Source organism: Littorina saxatilis, linkage group LG12, assembly GCF_037325665.1.
Source record: "Littorina saxatilis isolate snail1 linkage group LG12, US_GU_Lsax_2.0, whole genome shotgun sequence".
Classification (NCBI taxonomy): domain Eukaryota; kingdom Metazoa; phylum Mollusca; class Gastropoda; order Littorinimorpha; family Littorinidae; genus Littorina; species Littorina saxatilis.
The window spans coordinates 21689235-21714565 of NC_090256.1; the positions used below are offsets into that span (position 1 = coordinate 21689235).

Genomic DNA, 25331 nt, shown 5'->3' on the forward strand with positions numbered 1-25331 from the left:
ACTGACCGTACTGATCGTATTCTCGACAATCATGCGTACAAAATACGGCGAAATCGTATGGGTTCCCAGGTCTGATACTCATTCTTTTATTGAGGCAAGCTTTCCACACGTGCTCCTTGTCTTTTTGTTGGGTCTTTTTGTTTGTTTGAGATCAGAGCTTGTTCACGTGTCCACATGTTGCAGACACACTCCTTGCAAGTCACTTGTCACCTGGGATTGTCTGACTCCATCAAACAGGAGTAGTCACTCTGTACCAAACTATATAAACCTGAAAGAGTTATTCCTGAACATTGCGTATTGACCAGTTTTTGTGGAATGTATTCTTCTCGCCTTTGAGGCAATACTTGTTTACAGCACACCCAGTGCGACCACTGGTTAGTCTGAACCCTTACTGTACAACCGTAAGACCGGCTGGCTACCACATTCGCGTCATCACCAGAACGACCAAATCCTTTTTAGGACAACAGAATAACATTTTACAATGCACAGAACTCACTGTTGCTGGCAACGTGCGTAATTCCAAGTGTCCTTCTCGCGACCGCAGTGACCTTGAAAGTTACCGGTTGGGTTGAAGCGTTGGTAGCACTCTTTGTTACCTCCATCAGCATCTGCACGCACATTGTTAATGTTGACAAAGACTTGAAGAAGTCATAACATCAAGAACAGTGCAATAAAAAAAATAAAAAAACACAAACATACGTATTAGCATCTGCATTCATATTAATGCTCTGAAAATAACTATGGAGTACAAACCAAATGTATGTGTTTGTTTTTAACATTGCAGCCCTGATCATGCTGACAGGTAAATTATCTCCATTTTTGCAGTGTAAAGACAGGCTTTTAAGCACTCACGCCTCTCCACCTGACATAATCTGGCAGGTCTGAAGCCAAAGATATAAAAGCATACATGTAATAAGAAACACACACAGTAACAAAAACTCCTATGTACATGTACGCCCAGAGCCACACACATCCCTTTGTGAGTGTGTTACACACACACACACACACACACACACACACACACACACACACTCACACACACACACACACACACATAGTGCAGAAACACCTACCATTTCCCCATATATTGGCACACTGTGTGTCCAGAGTAGGGCAGATTCCCCCCATGCAGTAGCCAGCACCACTTGCACACGGATGGCCGTCTTCTATGTAAGTGTTGAACGGACACTGAAATACATCAGAAAAATACCTAAGTCAAGCAGTATAACAAAAATAAAAAATAAAAATAAAAATGCTCCATGTGAGACTAAAATAAGAATATAAAGCACACAGTCACCTACTTTGATAACAAGATGCAGTTTAGAGTAGACTGTCAACTTGCAGAGTATACAGTATCACCTACTTTAATAACAAGATGCAGTTCAGAGTAGACTGTCCATTTGCTGTCAAAGAAGCTTTCATGTGTAAGGTAAGGTAAGATAGGGTAAGGAGTGCATGTGCAGTTTCCTAGTCAAAGGACTTAAGGCCAAACAAAAATATATGTTGGTTTAGGGTAACCCGACCGACCCTATTTTTTCCGCACTGTAAAACCTTTTTTTATTTCTCAAAAAAACCAAAAACTGTTGGCACATTTTGCGAACCATACCGAGACTAAGGGAAGTAACCTCCTTTAAAATCGACTAAATTACAAAAAATAAAAATTTTAATTAAAAAAAAAAGCCGACCTACCGACCCTATCTTTTTTGGTCACGTTACCCTAAACCAATATATATATTAGTTTGGCCTTATCAAAGCTGGGGTGGAAGAGGGGGGAAGTGCAGGATGCAGGGAGGGCCTTGTTGATATCTGAGAATTATCACAGCTGACAGGTCTCCCCATGGTCACAGCCACCAAAGAATTGGCTTCTTCCTTTTTTCTTCTCACGGCCCGTTTGGACAGATTTGGAGTGTCCTAACTAGTCTCTGGAGCTTACTGCCAGTGACCAAAAAGAAAAGGCGTGAATTATGAGACCATGCTTATCTTGCAGTGTGGACAGTACTGCCTGCGAACATTGTGACAAATTGAATTACTAGCAGACTTTCTAGATAACCATGGTCCCTCAACTTAGAGGGAGCTGAATATAAAGTCCATGCGTAAGAATGCTAATTCTTGTACATGTTGAAAATGGAAAGTATTGTACCACACTGTTTGCCACCAACACAGGCATCTTTATCTTGAAGTTGTATTAAAGCACACCCTCACTCCAACACACACACATGTTTTTGACTGATTGTGTGTTATCTTGCATTAAAGAAAAAATATGCTATAACATAATCTACAACATACCACCACTCTTCCATCATTCCAAGAACAGCACTATAGCTTCATCTGTTACAACTTACAAATACATTACTGGCCAGCACAGTTCCACGCCAACACAGTACACTTACATTGCCAGAGTCTCCGTCACAGAACTCAGGAATGTCACATTCAGACTGCCGATCGCGACACATGTGCGTTGAATCCAACACCTGGCACAACAGAAAAATGACACATAAATACAGTACGTGGAACCCCTCTTTTGAGACCCCCGATCTTCTTCTTCTTCTGCGTTCGTGGGCTGAAACTCCCACGTACACTCGTGGTGTTTTTTTTGCACGAGTGGAATTTTACGTGTATGACCGTTTTTTACCCCGCCATTTAGGCAGCCATACGCCGTTTTCGGAGGAAGCATGCTGGGTATTTTCGTGTTTCTACAACCCACCGAACTCTGACATGGATTACAGGATCTTTTTCGTGCGCACTTGGTCTTGTGCTTGCGTGTACACACGGGGGTGTTCGGACACCGAGGAGAGTCTGCACACAAAGTTGACTCAGAAATAAATCTCTCGCCGAACGTGGGGACGAACTCACGCTGACAGCGGCCAACTGGATACAAATCCAGCGCGCTACCGACTGAGCTACATCGCCGCCCGACCCCCGATCTAAGACTCCCTCCTTTTTGAGACCCTGTTTTCTCACATTTTCTGTTCATAAGGCACACAAAAAAAGTTGTATGTTTCTGGTAACATGGCTACAAAGAATAGGGTAGGTAGGTAGAGATTTAAAAAAAATAATAAAATTTTTTGTTTGTTTTGGTCAGGGTAGAAAATAACTATACAGTGACGCAAAGAGACTGGACTTACTATACAAAGAGAAAGACAACACAAAACAAAACTAATGAGACAAAAGGGATGCGGGGTTATCCCCCTTGTGTCGTCTGCCGTCTGTTACTTTCGTTTTGACACTTTTTTTCCTTCTTCTTTTTTTACAAATGCAATAAAAAAAAGTCTAGGGTCAGCGGGAAACAACTAGGTAGGGTCGGGTGACCAGAAACATACAACTTTTTTGTCTGCCTAACCTCTGTAAATTAACCCCCCCCCCCCCCCCCTTCCGCCTTTTAAGATTCCCTCCTTTTTAAATTTCAGACCTGATTTTCTCAGATTTATGGTCTTAAAAGGGGGGTCCTTCCTTTGGTTCGCGCCTAAAACACTGGGAGCACCTTTTGTGTGGATTTTTTATTTTTACAGGAATAGTGGGATTTGCGCCTTGTACAGTGAAGCGCCATTAAGACCCAAAAACACAGTATGTATTTAAAATTGCTAAATTTCCTTTCTGCCCCCCTTAAAAAACTGGTCAGTACGCAATGTTCAGGAATAACTCTGTCAGGTTTATATAGTTTGGTACAGAGTGAATGTTCCTTAAGCAGCCTCTTGATTCGGCTAGTTATCAGATATTTTCTTTTCCTCAGCTTACAAAATATAAAAGTGATGAAGCACTTACTGTGCAGTTTGTGCAACAGGGTCCTGATCGACACTGCGCCCAGTACCTGAGAAGGCAGGTGTGGGGGTCACAGCAAGGGTCCACGGATTCACAGTCCTGTAACAAAGCAGCAGACAGAGCATGAAGAGACAATACAATACAATACAATACAATACAATACAATGGACACCTGCAGCGCCTTTTAACTTAAAGGCACAGTAAGCCTCCTGTGAACCATCACAAATACGGTCAGGCTTTTACACACAGTACAACCACCCTTTCATTTAAACACTCACCGCTTGAGAACATCCTAGGTGCCCTCCGTAAAGAGCGAGCAATTTTTAAAGAATTCATTTTTGCGTGGTTTATCTTACCCCTGAGCCATCGTGAACCCTTGTGATCCAGTTTCTTTTTTTCACAATGTAGTCGTCAGTTTGTAATTTGAATGCGACTCGCTGTAAGCTTATCTGCAATAGCACGTTATTATGTACCTCTGAATCTATACGAAACAAACGGCTGTGATTCGCAAGAACTCTAGCGATGGTTTTTGACTGTTCAGAGGAACTGGCGATAGGCATAAACCGTCGTCTGCTACGAGAACCACGACCTTGCGTGACCCTGCTTCCGGGCTTTTCTTTTTTCAAACTTTCAAAACTTCGAATTGTACTGATCTTGTCTTGATGAAAAAAGAATTCTTTTATGATTTAAGAATGTTTGTGTAACAAGCTGTCAATTTATTATTTATATTTTAAAAGTTAGGTCTAGCGCCCAAATGCACCATGGTCCGATTTTGAGAGGAGACAATCCGCAAAATTAATTCTTTGAAAACTGCTCGCTCTTTACGTAGGGCGCCTAGGATGTTCCCGTTCGGTGAGCGTTCAAATGGAAGGGTGTTTGTACTGTGTGTAAAAGCCTGACAGTGTCTGTGATGGTTTACGGGAGGCTTACTGTGCCTTTAATTTAAGACCCCCAATTAAAGGCTCCCTTCCTTTTAAGACCCTGTTTTTTCAGACTTTCTGTTGATTACCTCTGTGAATTTACCTCCATCCTAAGACTCCCCCCTTTTGTAAGACCTGATTTTCTCACATTTTTGGAGGTCTTGGAAGGGGGGGGGGGGGGAGGGGGTCCACTGTACAATACAATATGTAGCATACATTAGTTTTATTGGCTCACGTAAGTGTAGCCTATGCAATCGTAACTTTGTCTGTCTGTGCGTGTGTGTGTGTGTGTGTGTGCGTGTGTGCGTGTGTATGTCTGTGGTAGAAACTTTAACATTTCGTCATTTGAAGACGTCACATTATGACGTAAGAGGGTTAGACGTCACGCGAAGGAATTACTGAAAGTCTCGGTCATTGTTATTTTGAGCGGGCCGAGACTATTTGGCAGTCGTGTCTGTAAGTAGGCTACATGCAGACAGACAGATCTAGATCTAGTGTCTCGCTTTCTTGAACAGTGTCACCTATGCTTACTGTGTGTGTGTGTGTGTATGTGTGACGGAGTGATTGAGTTTGTGTTACTGTTTGTCGATTTCTTACGTGAGCCTTGAAGGCTTCGCCTCTTGTTTTACATAGTGATGCAAACATAAAAATCTTGTTACGATTCTAGGCTTTGCTGCATCATTCTAGTTAAAAAAAAATGTTTAAAAACAATCAATAAGAAAAAAAATCAACAGTAAATAAACTTGAAGTCAGAACAATTTCAGTCATCATTTTCAAAGTTTCTGAAACGAGCGTCAGCAGAAAGCAGAATTTACTCCTTGGAGAAGCATTTCGACAAAGATTGAGAACACAATGTTACCTCTTCTGACCCACAGTCGCACTCCTCTCCTCGTTCAACGATGCTGTTACCACATGTCTGGGTGAATGTTGCCTGAAACAAAAACACAACAATATTACTGGAGAAATAGCTCAGTCGGTAGCAGAGCTGGCTTCAACACCAGTTGTCACTATCGGCGTGCGTTCGATCCCCACATTCGGCGAGGGATTCATTTCCCAGAGTCAACTTTGTGCAGACTCTCCTCGGTGTCTGATCATCCCCGTGTGCACCCATGTGCACGATAAAGAACCCAAGTTCACAAAGAAAGTCTCAGGGCTTAGAAACATGACTACATGCATGCAAGAAAAAGAAAAGAAAACAACTGAGTTGCGCCGTACAGTATGGCACTTACTTTTCCCAGTGAGAAAGCAGCCCGAATTTCCATGAGGGAAACCTCACAGGACTATATGAAATCTTATCCTTATTTGCTGATTTACTGACTAGGAGCAAAAATCTGGTCCACTGACAAAAAAAGGTCTGAAAGTTTTTTTTAAACAATGCCTTCTAACTGTTACGACACATTTTTCAATAGCTTAATTACTGTTACTTTTGCCATAAAGGTAGTCAGTCAGTCAGTCACACAGCTTTCAAAACAAATACATTTCTGATGCTAAATCCCATTATATTGTTGACCAACATATGACATCTGACACAAATCCAGACAGTCATCGTTCAACTCTACGATTAGCACATTCTTGTAGAACAGTGATAGTCTCAATCTGTGTCAAATGTCATATTTTGGTCAACAGTGACAATAACCTACATTAAAATAACTTTTTTTTTTAAATTCCCGGAATTTTTCTTTCTTTGCATTCACATAGCGACAAAAAGCAACACTCACAGAGTCAGATGGCACTCCCTGCATGTCATATTAATTTTGGTCACAAATGAAAATTACGAATAACTGTAAGTAAAGATTTTTTTTAAAAATTTTTCTTCATTGGGATCAACATTTCTGGAATTGTTTCATCTTTTTTTTCTATCATTGCATTCACATAGCAACAAGAAGCAACAACTCACAGAGTCAGACGGCGCCCCCTGGAGGCAGGAAGTGATGCCCATACTGAGGCTGACATCCAGGTCCGATTCGCTACAGGTGGAAAACATGCGTGAATGAAATCCATTGTGGGCCCTGCAATCACAAAGAGGATAGACAACACATCAGTTACACCCCACAGTCTAGCTAAAAGGCAGTGTTTCTACAATACTGATCATATGCTCTTTCGTGCTCATTTGTGCATAACTTCTGCAATCTTAAAAAATTAAAGAACAAGAAGAGCAAACGCTCGATCGAGTCACTTTCGCAGTTCTGAATATTATATGAGGCATCAGATGGACAGGAAGAAATTGCTATTCACAACACAATACAGATGTAAATAATTTGATGTAAAGAATAATCCTATAAAGTTTGAATCAAATCCGATGAATAGTTTCAGAGATATGATATTTCAATTTTTTTCCTTCAAGACATACCTGTGACCTTGAAAAAGGTCAAAGGTCACCAAAGCAGACGTCAAAGTGTAGAGGTCACTGGGAGTCACGTTCACATAAAATTTGAGCCCGGTCACTTTTATAGTTTCCGAGAAAAGCCCAACGTTAAGTTGTGTGTTGCCGAACAGAAAAGGCTAGTTATCTCCCTTGTTTTTCTGATAACGTTCGTAAAAGGCTACAGATGTAAATACTTTGATGTAAAGAATAATCCTACAAAGTTTCAATCACATCCGATGAACTTTGTCAAAGATATAAAATGTCTAATTTTTCCTTTGACGCTGACCTGTGACCTTGAAAAAGGTCAAAGGTCAACGAAACCATCGTTAAAGTGTAGAGGTCATTGGAGGTCACGACTAAACAAAATATGAGCCGGATCGCTTTGATAGTTTCCGAGAAAAGTCCAACGTTAAGGTGGTGTCTACGGCCGGCCGGACGGACGGCCGGCCGGACGGCCGGCCGGACAGACTAACACTGACCGATTACATAGAGTCACTTTTTCTCAAGTGACTCAAAAACCACAGACACACTCTTTATATCCCATAGTCGTCTGCAAGGAAGTGACGTGTATAACCACTTAGTTTTGTCTCTTTTTCTGTTAGTGTTAATTTTGTTCTCAAATTTTTTTCACTGTCTTCTTTTCAAGGGTTGGGGTTAAGATAGGAGAAATGGATTGTTTTGGCTTACTAGGACAGTATCAAAACTGGTTTAAAGTAAAAACAATGTATGGACTAGTCATTCATGCAGAATTTAGAGGATGGTAGGAGGTGCCTTAAGTTATGATCTAAGTGATCAATCTGTTGTTTTTAAATTAATGTTGTTGATCAGTTTGTATAAATGATGCGTGTGTTGGTGTATATGGCTGGATTGAAATGTTTCTTAACCGCAATGTCATCACAAATTCCCAACCTTGGGCAATTAAAGATTCTGTATTCTGTAAATGTATTTCAGTTGTACAAACTACAAGCATTCATCACAAAACTTAATGTATTGTAAGTTTGACTTACAGAACGTTGACAGACATAATGCAGCCATAATCATCTGAGCACTTGCATCCCCCTGAAACAATAGCACGCAAGTTGTTTTTTGTTTTTTTAACACAGAATGAAGACTCTCAAATGTCCATCTGGAACAAGAACAAGCTCAAGAAGAAAAACAATAATTTGAATAAAAACAAAAAAATAAAAACAAAAACAACGCAACAAAGACTAAACGCAATTCAAACACGGTCAAAAATCTGCAACATGAAATCATCACCTAATAAAACAAAGAGACATATGACAAAGCAGAGTCTCATGCCACATACAACTTCTCAGAAGGCAAGTAAGTCCAGTCAGATGTACACATATCAATATATATTGTTGCTTTTATTAAGTTTTCAGTTCATACTCAAAAGTTCATAGGACTTTGAGCAACCAAAATATCAGTTGATTTTCTTTAACACAGTACTATATTTATTAAATCTACACAGGTTAAGTCTCACTGATCATTACATACACATAAATGTACAATTTTAATACAATTTAACTCTTCCATAAATGTATATATCCTCTTGCTCCTCTAAAACAAAACAAAGTGTCCATTTTGTACAACATTCAAGTGAACAATTACATCAATGAACAACACAAACACAACAGACTAGACTTTAAAACAGGTGTGTTCACATTTTGGGAGCAGGTCCAAAAGCAAGTTGCAGCTTTTATCAGACCCTCAACAGAAAACCAGCAAATGACTAATAATGAACACCGCTCTTCAAACAAAAGTCAAGCAAACACTTCTTTCATCAACAACAATATATTAATCAACTACAAATTTAAAAGAAGCTGCCAAAAATACCAGAATAAGAGTGAACGTTTCTTACAAAATACAACATTACCTTTTTTTCTTATTAAATCAAAATGTGTTGAGGACAACATACAGCGTGTTTCAATTCCTCACACATTCATTAAATGAGAAACCAATTTGAAGAAAACTTGAAGACAAAAATGTGCAAACAAACATACAAACAAAAGCAATCACACAACAAAGAATCAAAGAAGCAGCAAACTCATGAACACCAGAGTTTTCTCTCCTTAAGACTGTAAAATGTACCTTCATGATACAATGTCCTCCAATGGGCTGCATAAGTGAAATAAAAAGGAAAGATGTATCTTCTGACCACCAAAATGCAATCGTCTAACCACCACATCGTCTGATCATCTCCAGTTGTAAAGATCGAGTGATTCAAATAAAAAGATTATTCAAAAACCTGTTTTTTCCTGATGTTTATTGCACTCTTAAATCTAAACAATACAGGAATCTTTCCTGTGTGAGGAATCTTTCCTGTGTGAGGAATCTTTCCTGTGCGCATGTGTGTGAGTGTGTGTGTGTGTGTGTGTGTGTGTGTGTGTGTGTGTGTGTGTGTGTGTGTGTGCATGCATGCGTGTGTGCATGCGGGTACGCATATGCGCATTCATGAACATGCTTTTGGGCACATATGTTCAACACGCAAACTGTTTATCACCCTGGCTTACCTGATGACAGCATCAACAAAGAATGAAGGCTAAGACTTTGCAAAGATAATCCAACACAAGTGCTACAGACCCAGATACTATAAAAGTTACAGCACACACCCCTCCAACCACTCTACTACACCCCCCAGTGTTTTACCATTCCACTATAACCCCAGTGTTTTTAGACTATATTACATCCCCCGAGATTTTCCAGGACTCTGACGATAATAGGTCTGTTAGACCTGTATGGAAAATATACGAAGGTCCAAGCGTCCTGGATAAAACTTTACAAGAACATTGCTCCGTCAGATCTCCTACATGTCAAAACTATCAGACGGTCGACCGGCCAGGGGTCAGAAGAATGTGTCAGATCAAACAAGTATGCATCAGTGACCGAAGAGAACAACACTGCACCATTCACCCTCTCCCGTCCCTTTTACTCATCTGTCCTTAAGGCAAAACAAAAAATAGGTGTGGCTAATGTAACATAGCCCAAAAAATAGGGTAGGAAGGTAGACAATCACTTTTTTTTCATTTTGTTTTCTAATGTGTACAAATTAAACCTACTTGACAGGGAAATAAGTGTGTGACTCGGGCGCTTTCGCTTTCATTGCGTTTTCTGCACTCGTTTTCTTGTGTGTGGTTTTTTTGGTTTTTTTTTAACAAATGTAATAAAAAGTTATAGGGTCGGCCCCTAAAAATAGGGTAGGTCGGGTTACCGTAACCACACCTATTTTTTTTTTAGGCCTAACAAGAAACTCACCATCTTCATCGTGGTTGATACCTAGGCTGTGACCAATCATGTGTGCCAGGTTGGCTGCCGTCTGCTGCGGTTCAAATGGCTTTCCGCTCTGCAAGTAAAAAGCACAAACCAACTTCAGATATTGGGCTAAATGCTCATAATGGCTTTACACTCTGCAAGTAAAAAGCACAAACTATATAAGCATCAGTTATTGGACTAAGCACTCAAACTGGCTTTTTATTCTGCGAGTGAAACACACAAACCAGAGTCAGTGATTGGACTAAGCACTCAAAATAGCTTTGCACTCTGTGAGTAAACAGCGCAAACCAAAGTCAGGTATTGAGCTTTTAAGGAATAGAAAACACATGCGTTAAGCTACTAGCAGAAACTCTTATTAATATCTATTTTGTTACATTTTACTCTTATAACTAAAAATTAATATCAAACAAGTCGCGTAAGGCGAAATTACTACATTTAGTCAAGCTGTCGAACTCACGGAATGAAACTGAACGCACTGTATTTTTTCACCAAGACAGTACAGCTTCGTCAATCCCCGCGAGAAGGAAATCGCTCACCTCCCACGTGCAAAACGCAGTGAAACTAACACGCCAGAATAGCGCGGTAGCGTATTGTGCTAAGCAGGAAAGCGCGCTTTTCTGTATACTTGTTAACTTTCTGAGCTTGTTTTGAATACAACCTATCATATCTATATGTTTTTGGAATCAGGAAACGATAAAGAATAAGATGAAATCATTTTTGGATCGATTTCTTACATTTTAATCGTAAGACTAATTAATCTATTTTCGTTAATTGTGATCACATTTTAAGAGTAAACATGACATATGTATATATTTTTAGATTCAGAATGTGATGAAGAATACGATGCAATCAAATTTAAATCTGTTTGCGAAAAATCGATTTTAATGACAACTTTAATGAGCAAACTCATTAATTAATTTGTAAGCCTCCAAGCTGAAATGCAATACCAAAGTCCGGGCTTCGTCGAAGATTACTTGACCAAAATTTCAACCAATTTGGTTGAAAAATGAGGGCGTGACAGTGCCGCCTCAACTTTCATGAAAAGCCGGATATGACGTCATCAAAGACATTTATCAAAAAAATGAAAAAAACGTCTGGAGATACCATACTCAGGATCTCTCATGTCAAGTTTCATGAAGATCGGTCCAGTAGTTTTCTCTGAATTGTTCTACACACACACACACACACACACACACACACACACACACACACACACACACACACACACACACAGAGACACACATACACCACGACCCTCGTCTCGATTCCCCCCTCTACGAAGTCCCAACCAAGACTCATGTAACAATGGTGAATAACTGACCTTGACAATTCCCAGTGCTCTCTGAGAACACACAGAGTCTGGAATCGCCATGCCAACACTGTCACTGGCCAGAGTTATGCCCCTGAAATTAAAGCATTCACATTTTAAACCTGACTGTATTGACCACACACAAACTTGCTGTCACTTCACGCATAATCCGATAGTGCTGATATCAGCAAATATGCTAGAACTTATTTTCTTCCGCAAATTTGAAATAAGCTTCAATGTTTCACCAACTGCCGATGCCGAAAGACATTTCTGTGATATTCACCAGGATAGTGCAAGAATAACAGCAACATAGCTGAATCTCATATGATCAATAATCCTCAAACTCATCAAAATGAATGTAACAGCAACAGAAAATATTAAACAGCTTTTGTTTTCAAGTATTACAATAATGTGACTTTTCAACAGCTAAGTCAACCACACCAACCATGACCAAATAACCAATGTTTTAAATCTTACACCGTACAAAAGTTGTCCTTATTCTTTGCAGCAACATTAAACACTCAAGTCTTGAGTCACTCACGTGAGAAAATAAACAACGTCAAACTGATCACTGGGCAAGGACGACATTTTGTACGTCTGGAATTTCTGCAGCAGCTCCCTTTGTTGGGCGCTGACGATGAAACGATCGGCTATGTCCCAATACTCCAAGTACGTCAACGACACGTGGAAGCCAAGGTCAAGGTAATACTGCACATAGGTTATCACAGGTGAGCGACATGAATCTTTCTTTTTTTCCATTAAACTGAAACCCCCCTTTAAGACCCCCCAATTTCAGATACCCTCCTTTTTAAGACCTTGATTTTTCAGACATTCTGTTCTTCTTTCTTCTTCTGTGTTCGTGGGCTGAAACTCCCACGTACACTCGTGGTTTTTTTGCACGAGTGGAATTTTACGTGTATGACCGTTTTTTACCCCGCCATTTAGGCAGCCATACGCCGTTTTCGGAGGAAGCATGCTGGGTATTTTCGTGTTTCCATAACCCACCGAACTCTGACATGGATTACAGGATCTTTTTCGTGCACACTTGGACTTGTGCTTGCGTGTACACACGGGGGTGTTCGGACACCGAGGAGAGTCTGCACACAAAGTTGACTCTGAGAAATAAATCTCTCGCCGAACGTGGGGACGAACTCACGCTGACAGCGGCCTACTGGATACAAATCCAGTGCACTACCGACTGAGCTACATCCCCGCCCTAGACATTCTGTTCAAAAACTTTGTAAATTTACCTCAAATTTCAGACTCCCTCCTTTTTAAGACATGTTTTTCTCAGGTTTTTGGTGGTTTTAAAAGGGGGGGTTCCACAGTATAGTGTAAGGGGAAAAAATTATAACAGGACATGCTCATCAAAAACCTACAATCATATCAAGGACCAGCCTCAGTCTCAGAAGCCATCATTGTAAATTATTTGGCCACGGTTTTCTCATCGAAGGAAAAAAAAGCCCCCAGTGTTCAAAAAGAAATAATAAGCATGTTTATGCATTTGATGAACTGAAAGCTGGAGTTGGAAAGCAGGTCAAGGATGTGTCAAAGAAAATATCCCATTTTAATGTATTAATTTTAATGGACATTAAAGTGTTCGTTATTGTCATCAGTCAATGCTAAAGAGCAAATCATCTTCACTGGTGAAATTGACTGAATCACACCTGTTCCACTGTTAAAATTTCATTTCGTACAGACTTGAAAATTGAAACACTTACCATATTAACTACGTTGGCAATTTCTAAGGCATAGCGTGTCACAAGCTGTTGACTGAAGTTTAATCCCATGTACTGAAACAAGAAGATGGCATAAATTATGACCGATAAAAAATACCAACACAAGGATGAAATGGGGGAAAAAAAGAAGCGAACAATCCTGCTGCCATGTTATTACGACAAACAGATAAAAAGCTCCACATACACATGTACTTACACACACAGTCACACACACATATAAACAATTGCACACACACACACACACACACACACACACACACACACACACACACACACACACACACACACACACACACACACACACACACACACACACACACACAGCTTACCTCTATCATTCACTTAATTTACAAGTCAGTTTTAAGCATCTGGAAATAAACAACTCACCATGAACTTATCCAACACTAGGCCCAATCTGAGAATCTGTGGCTGGTTGCGATCAATTCCTAAATCATCCTGAAATTAGAAGAACACCGTCCAATGCTATCACACAATCTCACTCCTTTTTTGCAAGTAAGCAAATAAAACAAGCAGATCTTCCAGCAGAAATGGAATGGAAATTAGACAACAAACAAACAAACAAAAACAGCTGGATCTTGATTAAAATGTTAAAAGTCTACTATCTTGTGTCCATTGTGTGTATGCTTGAGGGAGCAACACATATTGAACATATGTGACCCTCCACCACGAAATGAGTCGCATGTCACCTCGCGCGATTCTGCGCTAGACTTGATATAAGTCCGGAGAGTGTCTGGTAACAGCGTGAGGATCACCTTAGTCACAGGCTTATAACTCAAACAGTTTTCGCTCTTTTCTAAAACGGGTTTCACCACTGGATAGAAAAAACTCTTTAGGAAAATGTAAAAATATGAAAATCATGCAAATGTGACATGCGACTCATGCCGTGGTGGAGGGTCACATATATATGCTATAAAGTCCGAATTGGTCACTGTGCATGTGTTATACTCTCCAAAGTGTAGAGTTGCAAAAGTAGAAACTACAGAAAGTATGCACAAGTGCAACTAAAAAAAATCCATTATTTTGTTTTGTTTTGTTTTCTTTTCTTTTACATGTATAAACATTCCAACATAAAATGGTACAATAGTAAACTTAAATAAAATTAAAAAACAAAATTCTTTAGACTGACACTTCATGATATGCACCAAAATGATGCACTGAATTTAAAGACCAAGTTCACTTACTCTTTGTGCTTTGAGAAACTTGAGTCTTTTGATGAACTCCCCTTTGTGCAGCTCATGGAAGGGCAGCCACAGGCCAGCAGAGTTACCTGCACATTCACAGTTAAAAGACAAGTTAAAAAGAAGTCGGAAACAGACAGACTGCTAACAGCATCTCATTTGTATTTGTTTGTGTCCATTTCAGAGACTGCTAGGTCAACCTCCTCATATAATTAAATTTGTTTCATACATCCTTTGTCTGTCTGTCTGTCTGTGTCTGTGTCCGTCGGTCTGTCTCTCTCTCCATGCTTATTCTTGTAACCCTTGGAAAATAAAGAATTGTTATTGTCATTGTCTCTCTCTTTTTACATTTAGTCAAGTTTTGACTAAATGTTTTAACATAGAGGGGGAATCGAGACGAGGGTCGTGTTGTATGTGTGTGTGTGCGTGTGTGTGTGTGTGTAGAGCGATTCAGAGTAAACTACTGGACCGATCTTTATGAAATTTTACATGAGAGTTCCTGGGTATGATATCCCCAGACGTTTTTTTTCGATAATTGTCTTTGATGACGTCATATCCGGCTTTTTGTAAAAGTTGAGGCGGCACTGTCACGCCCTCATTTTTCAATCAAATTGATTGAAATTTTTGAAAAGCAATCTTCGACGAAGGCCAGACTTTGGTATTGCATTTCAGCTTGGTGGCTTAAAAATTAATTAATGGCTTTGGTCATTAAAAATCTGAAAATTGTAATTAATTTTTTTTTAATATAAAACGATTCAAAATTACGTTCATCTTATTCTTCATCATTGTCTGATTCCAAAAACATATAAATATGTTATATTCGGATTAAACACAAGCTCTGTAAATTAAAAATATAAAAATTATGATCAAAATTAAATTTCCGAAATCGATTTAAAAACAATTTCATCTTATTCCTTGTCGGTTCCTGATTCCAAAAACATATAGATATGATATGTTTGGATTAAAAACACGCTCAGAAAGTTATAACGAAGAGAGGTACAGAAAAGCGTGCTATGCAGCACAGCGAAACCACTACCGCGCTAAACAGGCTCGTCAGTTTCACTGCGTTTTTCACGAGCGGCGAACCACGGTCATTGTGAAAAAATGCAGTGCGTTCAGTTTCATTCTGTGAGTTCCACAGCTTGACTAAATGTAGTAATTTCGCCTTACGCGACTTGTTTATATTGTAATGTTCAACAGCATGGACATAAAGCCACAAACAAATAGCAACAGGCAAAGCAAATGCAATGCTATTTAACTAGGAGTGGGTCAAGCTAGTTTAATCAAAATGGTAAACTGGGTATAGCTGGGTAGCCCACTTACCACACTTCTCTTTCTCCGACACTGTTGCCTTGTACAGCACATGCGGGTGATCGAACTGAAAGATAAAATGTTTACTAATATAAGCATTATTAAAGCATAAATAAATTGGAAAAACAAATAACTAATTAAAGGCTGAAAACACACACACACACACACGAAACAGCTTCTAAGCATTCTCATTCTGTCTCCCCAAAACATCCCCCCCCCCCCCCCCCCCACCGACAAACTGGAAATAACTCTTTCCGGTTTTTGGCTCACGTAAGTGTAGCCTATGCGATGCTAACTTTTGTCTGTCTGTGCGTGCGTGCGTGTGTGCGTGTGTGATAGAAACTTTAACATTTGACTGAACACCGAAATACTAATTTTACCGGGTTATTATCCAAGCAACAGCTTCAAAGTATTGAAGCAATGATCAACATTTCGTCGGCACGTATGTAGATAAAGTGTGTATCCAAAGAAAACGGGTGGTGGTGGGTTTTGGGGGGGTAAAAACAGGTGACTGATTTGTGTTGTGTGTGGTATGTAGATCAGGTCAGGGGTCAAGGTTAGGTCAGATTGCGTGAAGGATTGTGGTATAGATTCACTTCTCAGTTCTAACCGAGCTGCATTCGCCGATTCGGGGAAGACGATTTCACATTGTTCGGTTCGTAGCGGCTCCAGAAAAAATAGATAAAGAAGATACCAACGGAGATTTCCTACAGGTTGATCTGCACAGCGTGTTTTCAGTGTCTGCGCGAGGAAGCGCTGTCGAAAGGGCAGTGTCGATCTCAGTGGCAGTCGTGTCCCCGTAACTCGTAAGTAGGCTACAGACAGACAGATCTAGCGTCTCCCACTCTTGCACCGTGTCTATGCTTACTGTGTGTGTGTATGTGTGACGGAGTGATTTAGTTTGTGTTACTATTTGTCGATTTCTTACGGGAGCCTTGAAGGCTTCGCCTCTTGTTTTATTGGTTATAAGAATAGGAGTTGCATTTGGAAACGCTGAGGTAAATTAACCCATTAAACATTGCAGGCCAACGATCTGTGCACTGAGACACGTGATCACATCAACATTAAATAGTCAGCTCTGATGTGCATACTTTCCAACTAAAAGAGCATAGTATTCAGCTGACAGTGCAGAGAACACAGATGGGCGCTTATTTTTACTGGGATGTCAAGTCAATTGCTTGACTTGGTTATAGTGCTGCAGTGTTTCCAAGGAAAAGCTACTCTTCCACAACTTATAATAACCCAACAGAGTTTTTTTCTAAACATTGCGTATTCACTTACCCCTTCTCCTCCCCCAATAAGGGGCTGTATGATGAAGGTCTCATTGTGCATCTGAATCACTCCCCTGAAAGCACAAATGCTTGCATGGTTAACTAAAAAATTGAAATCAAGTATTCCAAACAAAAAGTACATTCTACAAACTCTATACAAGATACAAGAAGTTTTATTGTCCTCATCAATACAAGGAAATTTGGCATGTGTGTGGCAAGACATAATACACTGATACATAGACATTTACAAAACACAACTGAATAGAGTTAGTGGCAACATTATGATTCAAGAATATTAAACAAACAAAAAAGCTTTTTGGCATAGAGCTGTATCGGTGATGTGAGGCCCCTCCGATGAGAGGACACCTTACATGAAAGGACACCTGCTGTAGTCCCTCTGTCTATTATCTGTACCAAAATATTCCTGTCGTGACAGACCACCTGCAATGTAGGGACTCTTTTGGCTTTCATCACAGGTGCTACATGTACTGTACTTTCCTAATTATTATTTTTTCAAAAATGGCCAAGATCTTGTGATTTGAAAATCATGATGAAACTCCTTCCAGTTTATGCAGAGGAGACTATACATGTAAGACATAAGACATAAGATCATTTATTGTCCACACAATTAAAAAGAATGGATGGAAAAGTGTGGTTGATCTGCTCTTAAAACAACCAAACAACATATGACAACAACCATAAAAATAAAAACAACAATAAAAACATACACAGTAAGAACACCCAAAGTACTCCAGACAGGCACGTCCGTCAACATCCATAGTACACACACACACACGCACACACACCCACACATGCACACACTCGCACACTCACACACATGAGTTGCTGGTAAGAGATGTAACCAACGCATTGCACTTCTATCACAATCCTAAAACGTATAAATAATAAAACTTGTGGCCATAGATATCTGCTTTACTCACCGTATTCCATGGCAGGTACTGACAGCAACACTTGACCACTCATCCTTCTTCACGTGTCCATGGTAGTAGCAGTGTTCCACCGTCTGCAAAGAAAACACTTTTAACTGAACAAATCCACCAGAAAATGAAGAGGAGGTATTGTAATGTGTATCCCCATTGCCTTCTTTTTGATTTCATGACTTAAGAGTTAGAGATTAAGAAATATTTTCTTTGAAAGTGCAGTGAAACTAATGCAAGTTTAACAAAAACTGCAAATCTAATGCACTGCATTCTGTAACTGGAACAGGAAACATCAACTACTGTAATGCATTTTTTGACATGGAATACCATTTCGTCAGTCATTAACGGGAGTCAAATTAAAATATATTTTTCTAAAATGCTGAACTCAACAAAAACACAAAGTAAAGATGTCCACTGATTGAAAATGAAAAATAATATTTCTAAGAATTCAATGAGAAAAATCATGAAAAAAGGAAGAAGAAATTAAGATACAAAAATCCTACCTTCTGTATGACCTGCTGGTTGCTCTCAGTGAAGTGCTTGACCATGATACCAGAAGACAAAAGGGCACTGCAACACACACACACAAAATGAAACACACTTTTTACTCACTAAGAGGACCGGTCATACCCAACAATTTGCCCGGTCACACAGGCCGATTTTCACGTAAGATTGAACTTCGATTGAGCTACGAGTCACTCGCAAGCGTTTCTCTTGTAGCTTCCGGGAATAGAACTTGCTCTATTCCAGTGAGTCAATCGCAGATGAGAACCAATCAGAACACCATTACAGCCTTCGAAAAAATGGAGGACAGCAGGGAACAGCGTCTCCTCGTCAATTCAAAGGGTTTCGGAAGAACAGCTTCTTACTCAGGTACGAAGGAGACATTTTTGGTGTGTACCATGGTCGAGAACCATCAGATGTAACTGTCTGCATAATTACTTTCTCATTAAGACCTAATGCTTTAAAGTATTTTTAGGAAGGGTGAGAGCGATGTTTGAACATTAGCAGAAGCAGCTTCTCCAAAAATCTGTTGCTCTCGCGCAGCCAGTGTATTGTTTTGCTGTGTGACCGGCTGCAGCTTGCGAGTCAATGGGCAATTGTCCAGTAATAAACAAATCCTATGATTGAACCGCTACTGTCAACTGTGTGACCTTCCTCTTCTTCTTCTTCTTCGTTCATGGGCTTAGACTCCCACGTTCACTCATGTTTTTAGCACGAGTGGAATTTTATGTGTATGACCGTTTTTACCCCGCCCTGCAGGCAGCATACGCCGATTTCGGAGGAGGCATGCTGGGTATTTTCGTGTTTCTATAACCCACCGAACTCTGACATGGATTACAGGATCTTTTCTGTGCGCACTTGGTCTTGTGCTTGCATGTACACACAAAGGGGGTTAAAATCACTAGCAGGTTTGCACATAAGGTTGACCTTGGAGATCGAAAAAATCTCCACTCTTAACCCACCAGGCCACAGCGACCGGGATTCGAACTCACGACCTCCCAATTAGGAGACCACCACGCCACTACGCCCGTTAACTGTGTGACCGTAGCATAGGAAAACTTCACACAAAGCTTAACCCATTGTGGTAAAGTCAAGTCGTATGTATATTATATATCTGTTGTTGGAGCTACTCTGCATTTAAATTCCAACCATTTACAAGGTAACAACAGAATAATAAACCAATGTATCACTGTACTCAAGGGGGGATATTGATAGCACGTCATGTATCCAAAAGATAAACAACTAGCAACAAGTAATGTAGCCTACCACAAGTACTACAGTACCAGGTTATGTAAACAATACTAACAAGCATATTATAAACTAACAAACTAACCTGGCATAAGCACTAACATTAACAAGCATAAACTAACCCAATAGTTATTGATTTCATGCTTTAATTTAAATAACATAAGGTTTGAGTCAGCCTAAAAAAATCAGGTGCAGATTTATTATGCACACACAGACACAAACATTATCCACTGTTCAATTTATGCTCACTTAAACTGTCCAGACGGAACTTTATGAAAAAGCAGACATGAAATACACAGATACATCTTAATGTATGTTATTCTCTGTGTAACTCTCTTAGTTGGAACACTTACTCATTACGCTCCAGTTTGATTCTGATCTTGTTCTCATTCAGTTTCATCTGGATCACAACATTCTTCATGTGCTCATGTGTACCCTGAAAGTGAAAGCAAACCAATTCATCAAAAAATTAATTTCATAAGAATTTGAACATCAAAATTGAGAAAAGCGTGAGCATTAAACAAAAAAAAGAAAGAGATTCAGGACCAGAATTGTAAAATTATGTCAAGAAGTTCACAAGCAAACGGACAAGACAAACTTAAAATTTTAATCAGAATTTTCATTTTAATGAACACATTTATTATTCAATAGCTAAACTTCTACGCTGAAATGCAATCCCATTATCAGGACCGGGTGAAAGATTGTTTGACATAAAAAATCAAGTAATGAGATTGAAAAATGTGGTCACCACAGTGCTGCCTGGACTATTGAAAAATGTGGTCACCACAGTGCCACCTCAACTTTCTTTAAAAGGCAGATATGACGTTTTCAAAGACAAAACAACAACAAAATCTTGAAAAAAGTACACACATGATGCCTGATTTTGTGCTCCTTGGTGGAGATGGGGTAGGTGACCTTGTTGCGGAGCTGGGTGGGGAAGACCACATAGTGGGGAGACGGGATGTTCTCCAGCAGAACTCGGTTGTAGTCATAGTCCTGCACAAGGTCCCCTAGGTCTCGCCCTGAAACACACCACCATAAATAGATCACTAACTCATGAGTGTGTGCCGTGCCCTCCCCCATGTGCCCTTGTGAAGAGGCAGAACAAGAGGCAGCCCACATCCTACAGGATTGCAGGAACCTCCAGCCCTTGAGGACAGAGACTTGGCCCAATAGTAATTTTCAATTATTTGAACACAAAAGAAAAAAACTCGACTGTAGTTTAGGCCAACAATTTGATCTCTCAGGCTCAAGCATAAATTTCTCAGTGCTAGTGCTATCATGAAACTGAAAGCAACATGTCCAATTTGCTGATTTTCATTGTCAAGCTCAACAACTTCTGCCTGCATCTTACAAATTGCGTTTTCTAAAAAGTGTGTAAAAGAAAAACAAAGAAGGCTTTGAAGTTCTACAACTTGTAAGAGAGAGAGAGAGAGGGAGAGGGAGAGGGAGAGAGAGAGAGAGAGTCAGAGAGAGAGAGAATGACAATTCTTTATTTCTCAAGGGTAACACGAATAAGCATAGAGTGCGTGTATATGTGTGCAACTGTGCAAGCACTAGTTGTTTTTCTTTCTGAATCAATGAAAGTAATGACTACTCATTTGAGAAAATGCTTGCACATTATATAAATTATTAAAAACGCAGTGCCTGCAGCATTCTGTAACGATTCTATGTGAGCATACAAATTCTTCAGGAACTGCTTATTAATTCATCCAGACCACATCCAACACTTTATTATTCTTCACAGTCTGTTTCTCTTCCACCTTTAAAAACGCTAATCTCTCTGTGGTGAGATGCTAACAGAGGCAGAAAGAAGAAGAAAATAAAACATTCTTTGCTGCAGACTGAAGAGCACTCAAGTTACCCCCCACTTGCATGCTCTCATCTGGAAATTATGGTTCAAGTACAGGCACCAGAACTTGCTAATTATTATCATAACTCTTTGTGTGTTCTAAGAACTTGTCAAGGGCTCATAACTAACTGAAAAATCCGAAATAGTCTGATTAAGCCCCACATGAGTGTTGTGGTCACACTGAATTAAACATGTATACATATGAAAATCATCACCCTTCTCTCATTATCTGAGGTCACTTTCACAGGGCTATTTCTTGAGATAGCACACTAACTTTTCCCAAAATGAGGCGTCAGTGCACTGCCATAAATTCAGAATAAAATGGACTTAGTCAGTATTGGTGTTAACCGATAAATACAGGTAATGGTATTTTACCGGTTGAAATGAGAAAATACCGGAACAAAAATAGCTGCCGATATATATATATGGACTTACCGGTTGATTTTTAAAACTACCTGGGTTTTTTTTGCTGGCAAAACAACAAAATCAGTTGGACTGCTACTGGTTCCAATAACCAGACTACCGTTTTATTCAAGACTGTTTGTAATTGCATCATCAAAGTTAGCATACTGGTTTAAAAAAATACTAGCGCCATCACTGTTAGTTCAAGCGCCAGTGGTTCCTGAGGGTTGTAGCAGAGAGAGGTGCACAGCAGGAGGGGGGAGTGTGTGCACAAGCCCAGGATGACTTATGTGGCAACAGCCACCTTGTGAACCCCTGTCTTCCTCTGAGACTGATCATTTTCTCCCTCCTTATCCTATAAAGGTCTCTATCCCTCAGTAGAGTTCAGCTAAAACAACATAGTGACAACGTGTGTGTTGTGTGAGGGCATACTGATATTTCCCCCAGCCCACCCCACTGCCCGGATGCCTAGAACTCACTGAGACCCTTGAACAACATAAAAATGTGTGTGTACATGTATACACAAATGTGTGAGGCATAGATGATAGACTGATATTTCCCCCCACCCCACCCCCTACTGCCCCCATGCCCAGAAGAGACACTAAAACAACATAAAATGTGTGTGTTGTAAGAAAGTCTGGTTGAAGTGAGCAGGGAATGAAGGGCACAGACAGAGAGTCAAAAAGAAAGGGATATTCTTGTGCCTAAATTACAAAGGTTATCTGTAAGTGAGAGGTAATTGAGAGAGAGAGAGAGAGAGAGGGAGAGAGAGAGAGAGAGAGAGAGAGAGACTCAGAGAGAGAGAGAGAGATAGAGTCAGGGAGACTTTTTAAGAGAGAGAGAGAGAGAGAGAGAGAGAGAGGGAGAGAGAGAGAGAGAGAGAGAGAGAGAGAGAGAGAGTCAGAGAGAGAGAGATCGAGAGAGAGAGAGAGAGAGAGTCAGGGAGACTTTTTACATGCACCTCTAGCTCTGTTAGGGACTGGGAGCTCAGTTGGTAGAGCACTGGACTTGTGATCGAAAGGTCGCAGGTTCGAATTCGGGCCGGGACGGACACGGGTCAACTTTATGTGCAGACCCAGAGACGGAAGCCATGTCCCACCCCCGTGTCATCACAATGGCACGTAAAAGACCTTGGTCATTCTGCCATAAGTGCAGGTGGCTGAATACACCTAAACACACGCAGACACCTGGGTAGCGCGACTCCGTTGCTGCTAGCTTTCCACTGGGAGGAAGCGACCCGAATTTCCCAGCGATGGGACAATAAAGTAATGAAAATGAAAATGAAAAATGAAATGGGAGACAAATTATGGGGTTGTTTATCTTACATAAAGTTACAAAGTTACACAGTAAAGCTCCAAAAACTTGCTGTGCTTCTCTTATCTTGTCAGTGTCCAATAAGACACTGCAACAGTAAGGTAGACTCTTGGGAAAATACCATCTTCAGCCATGGATTCTGCTTTAGTTTGTCTTTTTACATTTAGTCAAGTTTTGACTAAATGTTTTAACATAGAGGGGGAATCGAGACGAGGGTCGTGGTGTATGTGTGTCTGTGTGTCTGTGTAGAGCGATTCAAACTACTGGACCGATCTTTATGAAATTTGACATGAGAGTTCCTGGGAATGATATCCCCGGACAGGTTTTTTTATTTTTTCGATAAATACCTTTGATGACGTCATATCCGGCTATTTGTAAAAGTTTAGGCGGCACTGTCACACACCTCATTTTTAATCAAATTGATAGAAATTTTGGCAAAGCAATCTTCGACGAAGGCCGGTGTTTGGTATAGCATTTCAGCTTGGTGGCTTAAAAAATAATTTATGAATTTGGTCATTAAAAATCGGGTATTGCTATACACTGCTGAATAGACTAATACAACACACAAATACAACACTGCGATGTTGATGAAGACACTTAGCAACTATTAGTTAGTGGTCTTTTTTCCCACATGTTCAAGCATCATAGCATGCCAACTTTGTAACATCTTTTTTTTTACATTACAACCCTAGACAGTGTGAGCCATCATGGCATCAGCATGCTCTGGTTATTAATAAGACATCCCAATGTTGATGTAACACCCCAACTACCATAGACTGTGAGTCCCATTAGCATACCCTGGTTAATAAGACATGGCAATGTTGATGAAGACACTTGCGACAGTGTCAAAACACAATTCATCAGTTTCACCACAGCTGTCTGCAGCCTCTTCACTTTCCACTAGATTCCTCTTCTCCCCTGTTGCGTTTTGTCTCAGTTCTTGTTACACCTATTTGTAGTGCTAGTGGCAAAAGAATGTTTGCTTGCACTCTCCCTTCAGAGGGAAAGATAGATTCACTGGCTGCCGTAAGACAAAAACACCTTTAAAACTTTCCCAATGGGAAAACAAACAAAAGCAAGATCTATGTGTGTGCATGCTTTTCTGAGGGTAACTTCAGTTGGAATGAATGGATCAAGCTCACAAAGGGAAACTGGGCTTTAGAAAGAAAGCAACAGGCTCGTGGCCAAACAATAGGGCAAGAAATAACGAATGGCCCTATTTTCCTGTTCAAAGCCTGCTCATTTGTTAATTGTATGCCACCTCTCCTTTTTTTTCTCACATTTTTCTGATTAGATAGTCAGTCCCACACTAGCTAAAAAAAATACTCAAGTTAGTGAACACTCAGGTCTATCTGTGAGTAGTTGTTGCTATAGTATTTCTAGTTTCTAAAAGAAGTCCAGCAATTATCCATTCATTCTTTTTTTTCCTTCTCTTTTACTGTTTTAGTTTAACTCGTTTTCGTTACTTTTACTCTTTTGAATAACCATTGAAGTGCTTTTTACATTTAGTCAAGTTTTGACTAAATGTTTTAACATCGAGGGGGAATCGAAACGAGGGTCGTGGTGTATGTGTGTGTGTGTGTGTGTGTGCGTGCGTGTGTGCGTGCGTGCGTGTAGAGCGATTCAGACCAAACTACTGGACCGATCTTTATGAAATTTGACATGAGAGTTCCTGGGTATGATATCCCCGAACGTTTTTTTTCTTTTTTTGATAAATGTCTTTGATGACGTCATATCCGGCTTTTCGTGAAAGTTGAGGCGGCACTGTCACGCTCTCATTTTTCAACCAAATTGGTTGAAATTTTGGTCAAGTAGTCTTCGACGAAGCCCGGACTTCGGTATTGCATTTCAGCTTGGTGGCTTAAAAATTAATTAATGACTTTGGTCATTAAAAATCTGAAAATTGTAAAAAAAATTATTTTTT

At 40.0% G+C, this 25331-nt stretch overlaps 1 protein-coding gene across 2 annotated transcripts in view; it reads right to left on the bottom strand.

Moving 5' to 3' along the window:
• Window positions 1-25331, bottom strand: part of LOC138981503 (disintegrin and metalloproteinase domain-containing protein unc-71-like) — a 43500-nt gene that overhangs the window by 12570 nt on the left and 5599 nt on the right. The window contains exons 2-21 of one of the 2 annotated variants that reach the window (XM_070354444.1): window positions 20710-20861; window positions 20193-20275; window positions 18591-18657; window positions 18088-18170; window positions 17157-17220; window positions 15888-15942; window positions 14568-14653; window positions 13753-13821; window positions 13348-13419; window positions 12168-12334; window positions 11639-11720; window positions 10300-10387; window positions 9136-9162; window positions 8052-8103; window positions 6577-6688; window positions 5539-5610; window positions 3763-3858; window positions 2391-2471; window positions 1074-1188; window positions 497-608 (exon numbers count right to left, since the gene is read on the bottom strand). In XM_070354444.1, the coding sequence (XP_070210545.1) occupies window positions 497-608; window positions 1074-1188; window positions 2391-2471; window positions 3763-3858; window positions 5539-5610; window positions 6577-6688; window positions 8052-8103; window positions 9136-9162; window positions 10300-10387; window positions 11639-11720; window positions 12168-12334; window positions 13348-13419; window positions 13753-13821; window positions 14568-14653; window positions 15888-15942; window positions 17157-17220; window positions 18088-18170; window positions 18591-18657; window positions 20193-20275; window positions 20710-20861 (1735 nt within the window). The remainder of the gene's footprint in view (window positions 1-496; window positions 609-1073; window positions 1189-2390; window positions 2472-3762; window positions 3859-5538; window positions 5611-6576; window positions 6689-8051; window positions 8104-9135; window positions 9163-10299; window positions 10388-11638; window positions 11721-12167; window positions 12335-13347; window positions 13420-13752; window positions 13822-14567; window positions 14654-15887; window positions 15943-17156; window positions 17221-18087; window positions 18171-18590; window positions 18658-20192; window positions 20276-20709; window positions 20862-25331) is intronic. The other variant, XM_070354445.1, reaches the window with a different exon arrangement.